Source organism: Larus michahellis, chromosome 10 (genome assembly GCF_964199755.1).
Source record: "Larus michahellis chromosome 10, bLarMic1.1, whole genome shotgun sequence".
NCBI lineage: Eukaryota > Metazoa > Chordata > Aves > Charadriiformes > Laridae > Larus > Larus michahellis.
The window spans coordinates 15,392,563-15,405,791 of NC_133905.1; the positions used below are offsets into that span (position 1 = coordinate 15,392,563).

Genomic DNA, 13,229 nt, shown 5'->3' on the forward strand with positions numbered 1-13,229 from the left:
TTTTTCACAGCAGCAGTTTAAATGTGTTATGTTGAATAATTGCCTTGAATTTTGATCAAAGGAAATTAGTTCATAGGAGGATATGTTTTACTTCGTTTGAAAATTGATGAAAACTTTCCATATTTCATATCATCTGCTTTTGGTTTCAGTTCGTGGATGGGAGTAGGAGTGTTGTGCGTAGAAACAGTGCAGTTACCGCTGGGAATACACGGCTCTTAAAATTGGCATTCGGAATCTCCCCCGAAGGCTGGGATTTGACTGAGAACTGCTAAAAGATCTTTAGGATAATTTCTAAAAGTGCCTTCTCACCCTTATTGTTTATGCCACTATTTTATTACAGTCGCTCCCAGCATGTGCTTTCTGATGTGAACATAAAAATGGTGTCATGTCTTCCCTTGGCATAGATTCAGCAGAAACATTTGGTTTTGGTGGCTAACTTACCCTATGGAACTGAAGTACCCCGTTACAGCTTGATATTGTACCAAATGACATGCCCTGGCATCTTCCTTCCCTCTTCTGCAAACTGAAGCAAATTGTGCATCAGAAAAAGCATTAGCTTTGAGTTTATATTGCCAGCACGAGAGCCTTAATGTCCCGCCGATGTAATAATATTATGAATGATCATCATCATTATTTTAAAATCCGGTTGGTGATTTGTGATGCAGCGAGGGGGGGTGGCGGCGCCGCTGAGCCCCGGCGTGGGGCGTGGGATGCGCGTGTCCCAGTCGAGACGCAGCTCGCGGGGGGGAGCTCTGCTCGCTGCCACAGCCTGCCGTCAGGGAGAAAACCTTCTCCAAGAAGGCACCCTGCGGGCAGCTTACCTTCTCCTATCACAACGCTCCGAGATATTTTTATACGCAGAACTTCTGCGTGAATGTCGTTTATATTTATTTGAGCATGAAAAAAGTTTGCCTGATCAGGGTGGATAGGATGTAGAATGAGAGAATGAAAATACATTTAGCCCACACCACTTTATTTCTAGATAAGATTAAATGCAACACATCACTGTAATTAATAACGCTGTTTCTAGTGATTTGACTTATTTTTGGCGTGGTTCAGGGAGCGATCTGGTGCTGCTAAGTTGTACTGCCACCAAGGACACCTCTACTGTTGTGCAGGTGACTTCTGCTGGGACGCAGTCCATCGCAAAGCGGTATGTATGCATACGGCAGAAGCAGCCGAGGCCCTTGCTCTTCCACAGGGATGAGAAGGATCGGTTCCTTATGCAAAAGTGGTGGAATTTCAGGCAGGTGCTGTCTTCTGGGCTTGCCCAGGCGCTGGAGTGGCCGCCTCTGCCCTTGGGGGATGCTGTGGGTGGCTTCTGAGGAGACTTCATCAAACTACATGGGGAGACTTCATCAAACTACATCACCGAAACAGCGTAACAGTAACAAGCATTGGGTTTGGACAGTTCATTGCTTTACTTCTGGCTGCTCGCATTTAAGAACATTAGAGAGATTCACTTCAGTCATAACAGGCTGTGTCAGGTTCATGAAGGAATAATTTGGGAAAAAATAGTTTGTAGTACCACGCATTACGGTAAAAACGTGCTTTTATAGGAAAGGATTAACAGAAGAAAACAACTGTCTTTGCAGAAGAGAACAGTGCTGTATTTCATAGCTGTGATTCTGCAAAGGGAGCCGTGCTGAAGGCTCTGCACACACCGCGTTCCGTGCAGAGGTGGGGTCGGGGCTTCGATTGAGAGCTCAACTGAAGGTATTTTCCTATACAAACCCCCATTGTGCCAGTATTGCCAGTGCTACGAGATTTAGGGAGTTAGAATTAACAGATGATAAAACAAGGGGGTTTTGTGTATATATTGTCACGAAGCAGGCTGGTTATAAGTTTCATAGTGATTATTGAAATAAAATATACAGTGTGTGTTGAAATCAATATACAAATCTGAATATTTAATCATATTGCACTGTAGCACCTCCGTGCCCGCCAGTTGCCTGGCTGAAGGCAAGCACCGGCATGGTCGCCCGGGGTCTCTCCCCGGTCCAGCAGTAGCATCCCTGCCCATGCTCGCCTGCGGCAGGAGCGGCGTTGGGTGCAGGGAGGCGAGAACTGGGGGTCCTCGGAGGCACCCGCTGTGCCTGCAGTGCCCCAGCCGCCCCCGCACGGGGAACGCCGCCTGGAGGGAAACGGCAACGCTTGACTCTGTTCACTTATTAACCATAGCTTTTAATTCAGATAGCTTTACACTCAAGGAGACTTAATGAAGTGATATAAGGGTGATGTCACCTTGGATGTCACTTATCAGAATGTAGATCACTCGGAGAGCTTTTCTAATTATCTGCAAGTGTAATCAGTCTGAAGGTACAGCCCAGATGATGGCTCAGACAATGACTTGCTGTGGAGAAGATGCTGGGAGAAAGCTCCCTGCAAGATGAAGTGACACAAATTAAGCAAAAGGATTTGTAAAAGAGGGACGGTTGTGTTTAGAATTTAAATTGGGACAAGAGAAAGTGCCTCAAAGGGACCCAGATTCACCTTCCCGGGCAGTGTGTGGGCAGGAGCGGTCTCGGGACTCTGAATCCTCTCACTTACAAGGACGCCAATAGCAATATTCTGTCTTTTTTTCACCAGCAGTCAAGATGGCTTGTTCTATGAAGCCATATGTTAGGGAAAGAAAACTAATGAGAAACAAAAGATGTACAAATAGCAGAGCCCGAGGATATCAGAATATTATTTATAATTTGACGACAAAAAGTGATCTAGTGCATTCATAGATTAACAAAGTTCAATTTACTATGGAAAGAAAAATAGTTTTCCAAATGCTATCAAAATTCCTCATCTCAGGAAACAATAAATTGTCTGAGATGTTTCAAACAACTTAATGGCAGATGGCCAATATCTAAAGCATTTTTTTTTAAACAAATGCCAGGAGCTGTGGTGTGTGTGATTTACTTTTTATGAAAACGGCTTTATGGTATTCATTAGGATGAATATCTGTTGGACTTGAGGGTGGCAGAAGACCTTAACTGTCCACGGGGCCATATAAATCATGTCAGGAAGAGGGGCTAAATTTAGACGGATTCCCACGGACAGTGTTGAGGACTGTGAGTGCAGAAGGTGCTCCATCTCCAGCACTGCTCAAGGTTCGGGATGGCAGGTTTGTACAAACGATGCACAGGTGAATCCGTCGGAAGCTCGATTGGAAGCTGCCCGGTGTTCGCAGGCATCGGCTCAGGGCTGTACTGCCGCCGGCTCCCGGCTCTTCTCAGCACCCTCCTCCTATTCTCAGTAAGGCTTGTGGAGATCACTTCATCTGGGTCCTACAAATATCAATAATTCCTCAGAATTTCAGAAAAATCAGGTTTAGGAGGATCCAAACCATACGCAGTACATTTTTCCTTTTGTTCAAGAATCTGCAGCTTGAAAACCCTCCTGTCTCTTGCTGCAGGTGTGCTCAACGTGAGCGTGCCTTGAAACACTCCACAGGGGCTGAGCAGTTCTCTCACCTCCCTTGAGTTATCAGCCAGTTTTCTCTGCATCAAGATGATTTTTTTTTTTTCTGCATCTGCGCTTTGGAAGGCGGGGGGAGCCGTATTACCTCTGTGCCTAACGCAAAGACAAGTTGAGTGCCTTGTAAGCTCTGTGCTTGAGCAGCTCAGACTGTGGAGGTCCAGGCTTTGTTGCTATCGCTCATACTATTATTTTTTTTTTTAAACAGAGCAAGTTAAAAAAAAAAAAGGTAGTTTTTTCTGTTTGTTTTTTTTTTCTTTTATTCCCCCCAAATCTTGGCCAATGGTATTATATCTTTCTACCCAACCAAGTCCTTTTGTTAATGCCCACTGCTGTCATCTGTAAGACGTCCTGCCTAGGCAGTAGTCCTTAACTGTAGTCTGGTCCTAAGCAGTGGTTAGTCAAGGTGCTGAAATACAGGAATACTTAAAGTAAGGCTAGTTGTCATGAATCCTGTATACAAATTGTAAAATAATTTGCTTTAGGGCAAATACTTGGCTCGGATGCCCTTTCCCAGCTGCTCGGATGCCCTTTCCCAGCTGCCGGTGGCCCCAGCAGGATTTACGTGCCTGTGACTCGGCGTGGATTTTTGCCCAGGATTTTGTGATGCGTGATTGATGACATGGGCGCGAGCAAAAAAGCTTTTGGTTAGCTCTTGTTACAGAGATTGCTCTGTGCATTTTCTCCTCCGGGCTCTGAGGTACGAGATGTGTGTTAATGCATGTGTTTGAAGGTATATAATATTTCAGTGCAGAAAGGATAAAGACTAAAATTTATCTTCTCTTGCTTGCCCTGCAAGCTATGGATAAGGTTAAAGGGCAGACCGGGATGGGAAATTTATCTTCTCAATTACATCCCATGCTCTGATGCAGGTATATAAGTGGTCTAGGTAGTTGTTTTCCTGCTTTGTTGGCATGGCCTGCCTCTTCCTCCCTTCTTTCTCAGGACACATACAGAATGTTTCCTTGCTAGCAAGTGGCTGATCCATATCTTTGTAACACGTTTCCGTTGACAGCTTCTGCTTTTTCTTTTGCTTCTGATGGTGATTGTCTTTCAAGTTGTCCATGACCCTGGTTATAGGCTCCCTCTCAAGGCGGGGAACAAAAAATAAATCCAAGACATATCTCAGTATGTTCTCCAATAAACAGCTTCCCACCAAGCCCAGCTCATCTTTGGGTGAATCCTCTGGGCCAACAGAGCTATAGCCGTAGCTCAGAGACACTGGGACGTAGGTGAGGACGTGTGGTTAGCCAACATCTGACTTAATTTTGAAACCCAAGACTTCAGTCCTCTGTTCTTTTACTAGATTGCATTGCATCTTATTTTTTGTAGATACTTCAGCGATCTTCAGACTGCCTAAGCACATCAATGCTAACACCCATGAGAAGGAAAAGTTGACTTTTTTTTCTGAAAAAATGTGATGTGCACAAGTTTAGGAGCAAACGAAGCATGTTACGCACTGGCTTGCAAGTTGACTGGCTATGTGCACCTCTTTCTAAACAAAATATTTTCCATATAATATTAAATTGTTCAAGTATGCGTTATAGCTTAATGACCTCTATGCTTTCATTTCAAAAAGTTCATCTAATTTAGCGTGGTAGTACTTCAAAATACATATACCTGAAATTCCTAAAAGAACCCTGCAATGGTTGGTTCAACCAACATTAAATGAATCTTAAAGAGTTTATTCTTAAGGTAAACCTGTTTTATGGATTTCTAAACTCTGTTACCTTTCACAAATATGTTTCTTAGAATCACTTATATTTCTAGATTGCCAAGGTGATTTGCCAACAGAGCCCCGTGATTCAAATCACTCCCAGCTTGCTATTTACATACATGTTCCTCTATTTGCGAATTGCATTTTTACCCAAGTGCTCAAATATGAAGATAGCTCCAGTTTAGGCCTTCTAATCTTTAAAAAGTGCTGCTTCTATACATTTGTGTGAGCACTGGCTTCCCTGGCAATTATGGCTACAGGAAGCTTTCTTCACTTGCACGCTCGCAGTAGAAAGCTGTAAAGTGTCTGTGATTTACAGCAGCGTTGGCCAACCTGGTGCTGGGATTTTATGACTGTAGTACTTCTGCATTGGAATAGAAATGAGACCTATTGCTTATGTTTTAATAGGAACGTTGAATGCACAGAAAACCTCTCAGGTAAGAAAACTAGGTCAGTTTTCTAATCTAAAAATATGTTCTCTTAGATATGCATACACACCTGAGAACAGAAACGGTATGGTGGGCTGAATCAGTGTAATTGAGAAAAAAAATTCATTTTCTGACAGGTGGAAGTGGATGGAGCTTCATAAAACTCATTGCATCAAGGCTTTCTGTAAACTGCTGAAATTATTATTATCCTTATGATGTAATATTTTTATTTCTGGTATTGGAATAACAAATTTTCAGTAGGACTTTCTGCTGCGCTATGTTCTCTTTGGTTTTTACTTTAATATTTATGAGTGAAGACCAGGTACAGTACAGGAGGTTTTTTTTCTGTTCTAGATGAGGAGTACGTTGTAAGGCATTGTGAGAGTCTGGTTTCCAAAGTTCGCTTAGGCAGTGTTACCTGATTAGGCATAGCTAAAGTTGACTACATCTGCTTTCTGTTGGTTTTGGTGGAGTTACTAGAGTCTCTCCGTTTGTATATCTACTGCTGTAGATGTCTGACTGTGGGTCAAGTGCACACCAAATTAAGAAAAAAAAAAAAAGGCGTTTTGAGATAAAAAAGGCCTCCCTGCTTGTTATTGGCATAGAACGATTGGTCTGACTTCCAAATTTCCTGTGCAATATGAAGTTACCTCTTTCCATCGGAGTGGTGGGAGGCTGTAGAGCTGTGCTGGCACTGGGGGTGCAGAGGAGATCCGGGAGAGGTTTCTTGAGCCGTTAACAAGAAGGCAGGACTGGCACCTCCCCGCATTAGGAAGGTGGGTGCTCTGCCCCGCCTGGGCTGAGCTGCTGCCCTCACGCTGCCGGCTCCTGAGCTCCACGCTTAGGCTGTAATCTTATCCTCGCACAGATGATCTTCTTGTGTGGTTCACAGTAGAAACTTGGAAGTTCATCTGCTTTCCCCAAGAAAATCCATGGGGATTGGATTGATGGTCTTGAGATAAAGGCTTTTGTCTATAATGAGATCTTCTGAATTAGGATGGGCTGGATACATGACTGTAACTACATAGCTGTATTATTGGATCTTGTATTTCTTTGTAAAATGACAATACATGGATTATATTGCAAAGAGGCCTGATTGTCATACTCTGCTTGTTTAAATTACAATATTTACTCTAGCATATTGTTAGTTTTTCTCAGTCTCTAGTACTCAGCTACTTTCAAATAAAGAGCTTAGTTGGAGAAGCTTTCAGACTTTACACCTCCTGTGTGTGCAGTAGTGTCTATACTATGGGTGAATATTAGAATCATAGAATCATTTAGGTTGGAAAAGACCCTTGGGATCATCGAGTCCAACCATCAACCCCACTCCACAAAGTTCTCCCCTACACCATATCCCCCAACACCACATCTAAACGACTCTTAAACACATTCAGGGATGGTGACTCCACCACCTCCCTGGGCAGCCTATTCCAGTGTCTGACCACTCTTTCTGTGAAGAATTTTTTCCTAATGTCCAGCCTAAACCTACACTGTCGCAGCTTGAAGCCATTCCCTCTTGTTCTATTGCTAATTACCTGTGAGATGAGACCAGCACCAAGCTCTCTACAATGTCCTTTCAAGTAGTTGTAGAGAGTGATGAGGTCTCCCCTCAGCCTCCTCTTCCTCAAACTAAACAGTCCCAGCTCCTTCAGTTGCTCCTCATAAGATTTATAATATTGTATTTTGGAGTGCCCTGGACGTACAGACTTGTCTATTAAAGATGGATCCATTTGTTTTGCGCTACCGGGCGTGTTTCTGGAGTGCCACGAGGACAGCCGTTGCAGCTGCACAGGCTGAGCTCTCCGCACCGCCTGTGGCTGGAGGAAGCTTCAGCGTCGCTATGAAATAGCGTCTATGGGCACTTACACGGTTATAGACTAATAATTGTAGCTGTTGCATCATGGATGTCTCTTTGCTCATAGGCATCAGGTTTCTAATGATGCTAAATACACTGGAGATGGATGAAGAGTATGTATTTTTCCGTCAGCACTTAACCAGCTGCTGAATTCTAACTTGTAGAAATAATAGCTCCTTGTTTGATACTGTGAGCATTCTGCAATCTTTAAATTAAATCTCTTGTTAATGATGACTATCACCGGGTTCTCAGCAGTACTATTATGTAAGTTCCTTTGAAAATGTGTTTAATCCTTCAGAAACTGAACCGATGTCTGAATTCATCTAATGTAAGCACCAATGAAGTGGGATTTTGATGTCTGTCTGAATTATATGCCATAAAAATGGTCCTTGCAACACTATTTATACATCATAACATATCTCCTCCATTATGTGATGATCAGCGACGAGTCCAGAAAAATCAACTGAAGGAGAGAGGCTGAGAAAATGTAATGTGAAAAATGGTGTTGTCAGGCTCCTTTTCCGTATGAGGAGGTGTTAAGCAGGAGTTCTTAATCTTGCATTTAATTTCTATGTCATCTGAAGGAGGCTGTACAAGAGGACTTCTTTCCCTCTGTATTTTCAGTACTCTGGGTTTGGGCCATTTTTTCCTCTCCTTGTTGCAGTATTTTTCTCTTGTGAAGATTTGCCTGAAGCAAGAGACCTAGCTGCTCAGTCTCCTAGGAATCATGATGATGAGCACTTGAGACTCTAGTAGGAAGTGAGGTTAAATTATTTGTCATCACCTTCGAAAGGATCTTTTGGAAGCAAAAAATGCTCATGTCAATAAATTGCTTTTGTGTTTCATCCTTCTCCTGACATCCCAAGGTACTCCATTTCAAATCCCTGGTACAAAAGCGCATTCTCTTGAAATCACTTTGTGTGCATGTGTCTCGGGTGTCAGCTACTTCATTGCTGAAGAAAATAACATTATTGCATGGCTCCTGAAGATCACCAAGTTAAAAAGAAAAAAAAGAAGAGGCAGCCTTTAAAGAGCAGGGGTGTGTTGAGAAGAACAGACGATGCGCACATCACAGTGCAAATGGGCTTTATGTTTACCTTCTGGCCTTTTTGGTGTCTTCTGGCAGCACGGAGGGTTGCATGGTTTCTTGCTGCACCCAACACCTGAGTTCATACGTTGGTTCTTTCTCTTGCGCCACACTGAGACCCCCGCGATGCCCTGGTGTGACTGGGATGGGGTCCAGGGCTGCCCCTTTGCCAGGAGGCACCCGCAGCACCCACATCGCTGCTTTTGGCTGTAGGGAGCTAATGACTGCTGGGGGTTTCCTTCTCTTCCAGGAATAATTAATAATTGAACTTCTGTACCCCTGAATACACAGGAGCTAGTCCTGAGGCATGGGGTAAAACTTCCTGCTTGGCTTCTTCAGCTAAATTTAAGAGGGGGAGATATTTGCCACACTAATGCTGAAGTTGGAATTAAAATTGTGCCCATCACTTAGGTTTACCCCTGTCTGAAAATGGATTTGGGGCCTGATTTGCTTCTCACTGGATTACTACGATGCTAGTTTGATGTAAACTAGAGGGAACACTCTGTTCAGTCAGGGCCATTAATTTAGGTATTTTTTATTTTATTTTTAGTGTCCAAGTCTGAAGACTACTTGATATATGTAAAGTATGGCCATTGCTTTGCAGGTTCTTTGCTAGTTAAAATTTGGGCTAAACTTCTAATTGCAACAGTCGTTTTAAAAGGTACCTCAAGCTATGTTTATATGAAGGATAGCACACTTGTCTAGTTGCATGAATTCATGCATGTTTTCTGGGTGGGTGTGCTCAACTAAATGGCCGTTTTCAGTAGAGGAAAGCAGTCTTGCCACTGCAAATTCTATTCAGTTTTTCAAATCTTTATTATTTTCATAGTTGGACACCGTTGACGTTGGTCTTGGTTTTTTTAAGTGGATTTTGCTCAGGTTCCTTTCACAGATCTCTTCACCGCTAAAGGTTTTCTTTCTGCTGTGCATTCGGCCGACCGTGCTGCTGGAACTTAATATGCCTAATCAGTATTGTTTGTGTGCAGCATTTCAATCCCAGACTCACTTCCCTTGGCACGCGTTCTGTTGCATTGCTAATTTGGTTAGGTAGCTGAGCTGAAACCACTTAAAAGCATTTTCCTTGTCAGGGCCTGGAAATGTAATAAGGTCTGTAATCAATGAGAGGGAGTGAAATAATGAAAAGGACAGTACGTGGATCTTCTTAGGGTGGAAGCTCTCGTACCCCGCTGAAGTATTTGCAGGATTTCAATGTTTCCAGGGTAGTTGAGATTTAAAACAGAGAGGCTTTTGTAGAAGGTATGTCAAATCTAATGCATAGGTTGAGTGGATCAGACGTCAATGGTGCAGTTTGGTAATTAAGGAGAAAAACAAAAAAGGGGGAAAAGTGTAGACAATTAAATGTGCTCATATACAGGGATTATATCTTTGCTTATCTTCAAGCAAATCACTTGTGGACATATTTAGGCAGTCTTTGTGCTTGTGGGATTTCTGTAAGAAAGTGGCGATCTCTCTGTGCTTATTCGTAATGCTGGTCCGCCACCTCTCCCCTCAAAGAAGAAAAAGGATTGTTTGGGACTAACGGGTATTTGGTGATGTAGGTCAGTCCCTCTTTTGAGTGTCTAATCTTGCAGTGAATCAAATATAGCAAATACGCTGCTATAGTGCAGATATCATAGAACGTGGGATTTTTTCCTGGACCTTGCTGACTTGTAGCAAGTGAGTTGAAGTCATTGGGTGTTATCTACAGCCTCACTGTTGGACTGGGGGTCGTGTCGTTGGACTGTATACAGTGTGTGTGTGTGTATATACACACTGTTTACATACACAAAAGTGTGTATATATTTTATATATAAACAAATCATATTTATATAAATATATTACTTATAATATATATAATAATTATACTTTAAATATACATTTAATATTTAAATATTTGTATGTAATATTGAGAGAGAGCATGACGTATATGTATTTATAGAAAGAGCCGCCAGCACCAGAACTATGTAAATTTTGTAGATGAAGCCACCTTGAGGGTAGGAGAAGGGGTGAGACATATGAGCAGAATTTATAGCAAACTGTCTGGATCTCTTTGCCGAGTGTGACTTGCGGGAGGGGACTGCAGCTCCACCGTGCCCTTCTTTTACGAGCCGAAAAAAAATCCTGAAATACTTTGCTCATAAGCTGGCTATCAGATGATTCAGCCGGATAAACAGTGCCCCGAGGGAAGTCAGGATGGAGAAGACCTTGCCTGCTCCCTGGCGATGGGTTTCTGCAAGCCCAGTGCTGCCCTGGAGGGAGGAGGCTCGGGCTGGCCCTGCACAACAGGGGCTGGTGTGGGTAAAGCTGCCGTTCGTTAGCGCAGGAGGGAGATACAGCCGTCTTAACTGGGCAGCAGCAGGAAAATGGGCTTCTGGCCTCTGTTAAAAATCATTAGTTCTCGTAGTCATTAACAACTCGATTTCCTTTCCTTATTGGTATCAACCAGCTAATTTAAATTCATTCATCCCTATTTCTAATTAAGGACATTAACAAAGGAATTTTCCCCACTTGTGTCCTCCAACCGAGCGTTTACTTTGATTGAAGGTCTCTAAAATATTTGTGAGAGATGCCTCCGATGGCTGGTTTCTTGGAGCTCCTGGCAGTGCCCAGACCTACAGGTGCTGCAGGAAGGTGATCAAGACTGATGTGAGGTTAGAAAGGAGTGTGATGCTGCAGGTGGAACAAGTGGGATGTAGTGTTGCCACCCTTGGAAAATAATAGATGGCACTTCTGGTGCTTTCATCAATGCAGCTCGGAACACTTCACAAGCAGTAATTACGTTTCATGAAACCCTGGTGAGATAGGTAAGTATAATCACACATTTTGCGTCTGGACAGATTGAATCATGCAGGTGTTACTTGGTCAAGGTAAAGCAAGAAGTTAGTGGATGATTTCAGAAAAAAAAGAAATAAAAAAAAAAAAATCAAAGTTTCCTGATTCTTAACCTGTTGTGCCTTGCTTTAAGCTCTGAAAATACTGTTTGGTTTGCCGCCTAATTGCGGAGGCGCTTATTTATCAGTTCACACGACCATAAAAGCAAGAAGGCCACCTTTTTGCCTGGTTTTACAGTCACGTTACCAGGTTACATATTCTCAAGTCTGAGAGGGAGAGAATGGTTAAGGCACAAGCCTACCACACAAAATATTTAGGTTCACCTTCTTTGTTGCTGCTATTGAGTTCTTTTGTCTCTTTGTGATTCAATTTCTGTGTTCCAGTTTTCCGTTTGCAAAATGCCTCCCTTCTCTCAGACGTTCTAAGCCTTGGCCCACGGGATGGCAGGGTCCCTGAGGCAGAGGGTTTGTCGTTCCTCACACGCCGGGCGCTGCCGCCATCAAGGGGTGGCTCTCAAAGCACTGCTTTCCCCCCGTTGCCGTTGGGATGACATTAAGCCTTTGGATTCCTTAAGTTCTCGCCTGCGGAAATATTTTAAAGGCAGTCAGTGGATTCCGAAGGACATTTTGGTCTCTGCAGGCCAGGGAGAGGGGGGGTGCGTTGTTAATGCAGCCATACCGAGCTTCCCGAGCTGGCGTTGATAGCAGGCACGTTCACTCGGTTCTCTGGAGCACCCCTTCGCTTGCAGCTGACGGGATTCTTTCTTCCCTGAGTCTGGCTCTGTCTTTCAATTAGAGACTGGGATTTGCAACAGAACAAACCATCAGACTTTAAAATACCAGCTGTGCTTTATTTTAAATGCTTTCTTCTTTCAAAGACATACTTTGGGAGCATACGGAGTCTGGCGTCTTCTCCCTCTAAGACGGTCCCTGTAGGTTAGAGTTTCAAGTTTGTGGTTGTGGCAGGATTTGTTTCTCTGCATTACGGTAGAATAACTTGCAAGAACTGTTGATCATTCTACTATCAAGAAAGAAGGTTTGTTTTTGTTTTAGTTAGTAAAACCATAACTCAAAATGTTTTATGGTATTGACTAAAACATGCAGTTCTTTAAATGTGCTCCAGGAGGATTAATTTGTGCTTGATATCAGGAAAATACTGTTCCTTACTGTCCTTCTGTGTGTGTGTGTATATGTGTGTGTTTGTTTTTAACGTGCAGGACAGGAGCGAATTGGCAAAGACTCCCACTACGAGCAGGAGGGGAAGGTCCAGTTCGTGATCGATGCCGTGTACGCCATGGCCCACGCGCTCCACCACATGAACAAGGACCTCTGTGCCGACTACCCCGGGGTCTGCCCCGAGATGGAGCACGCGGGAGGCAAAAAGCTGCTCAAGTACATCCGCAGCGTTAACTTCAATGGTGAGCTGGCCGTATTCACCCATGGGGCTCTTCCATTTAATTCCACTTCATATATCTTTTTCATCCAATGCAGATCAAGACTCTTTTTATTGTTTCGCTAGAGTTTGTGGTAGAAGCCAATGTTTATTTAGTATCTATTTGAAAACATCGCGTTTTAACCAAGGTAAATAGGCTGCTACTGTCCAGAGACAGAAATCACTGCTGCTGGTTTAGGATACCTTCCAGAAGACTGTTTTCTTATGGGAGAAATAGCTGGGTGAAAGCCTAAGCTTGTCTCTGACTAAACAAGCCTGTTGAAACCCCAGAAATTTGCTAGCATAACACATCATGTTTCCTATTTAGTTATATTGTTTCCCGTACTTGGCAGAAATTCTGGTACCCAGAACCCAGTTTAGCTGCATGATGAGGAGGGAGAGGACAGCTAA

The 13,229-nt window shown here is 43.3% G+C and overlaps 1 protein-coding gene across 7 annotated transcripts in view; it reads left to right on the forward strand.

Annotated features, from left to right (window-relative positions):
- GRM7 (glutamate metabotropic receptor 7) overlaps positions 1 to 13,229 on the forward strand; it is a 304,695-nt gene that overhangs the window by 188,777 nt on the left and 102,689 nt on the right. For all 7 annotated transcript variants that reach the window (XR_012589416.1, XM_074603377.1, XM_074603378.1 and 4 more), the window contains exon 6: positions 12,604 to 12,804. Coding sequence is in view for 6 of the 7 variants with exons in the window: in XM_074603377.1 (XP_074459478.1) it covers positions 12,604 to 12,804 (201 nt within the window). In the remaining variant the exon portion in view is untranslated. The remainder of the gene's footprint in view (positions 1 to 12,603; positions 12,805 to 13,229) is intronic.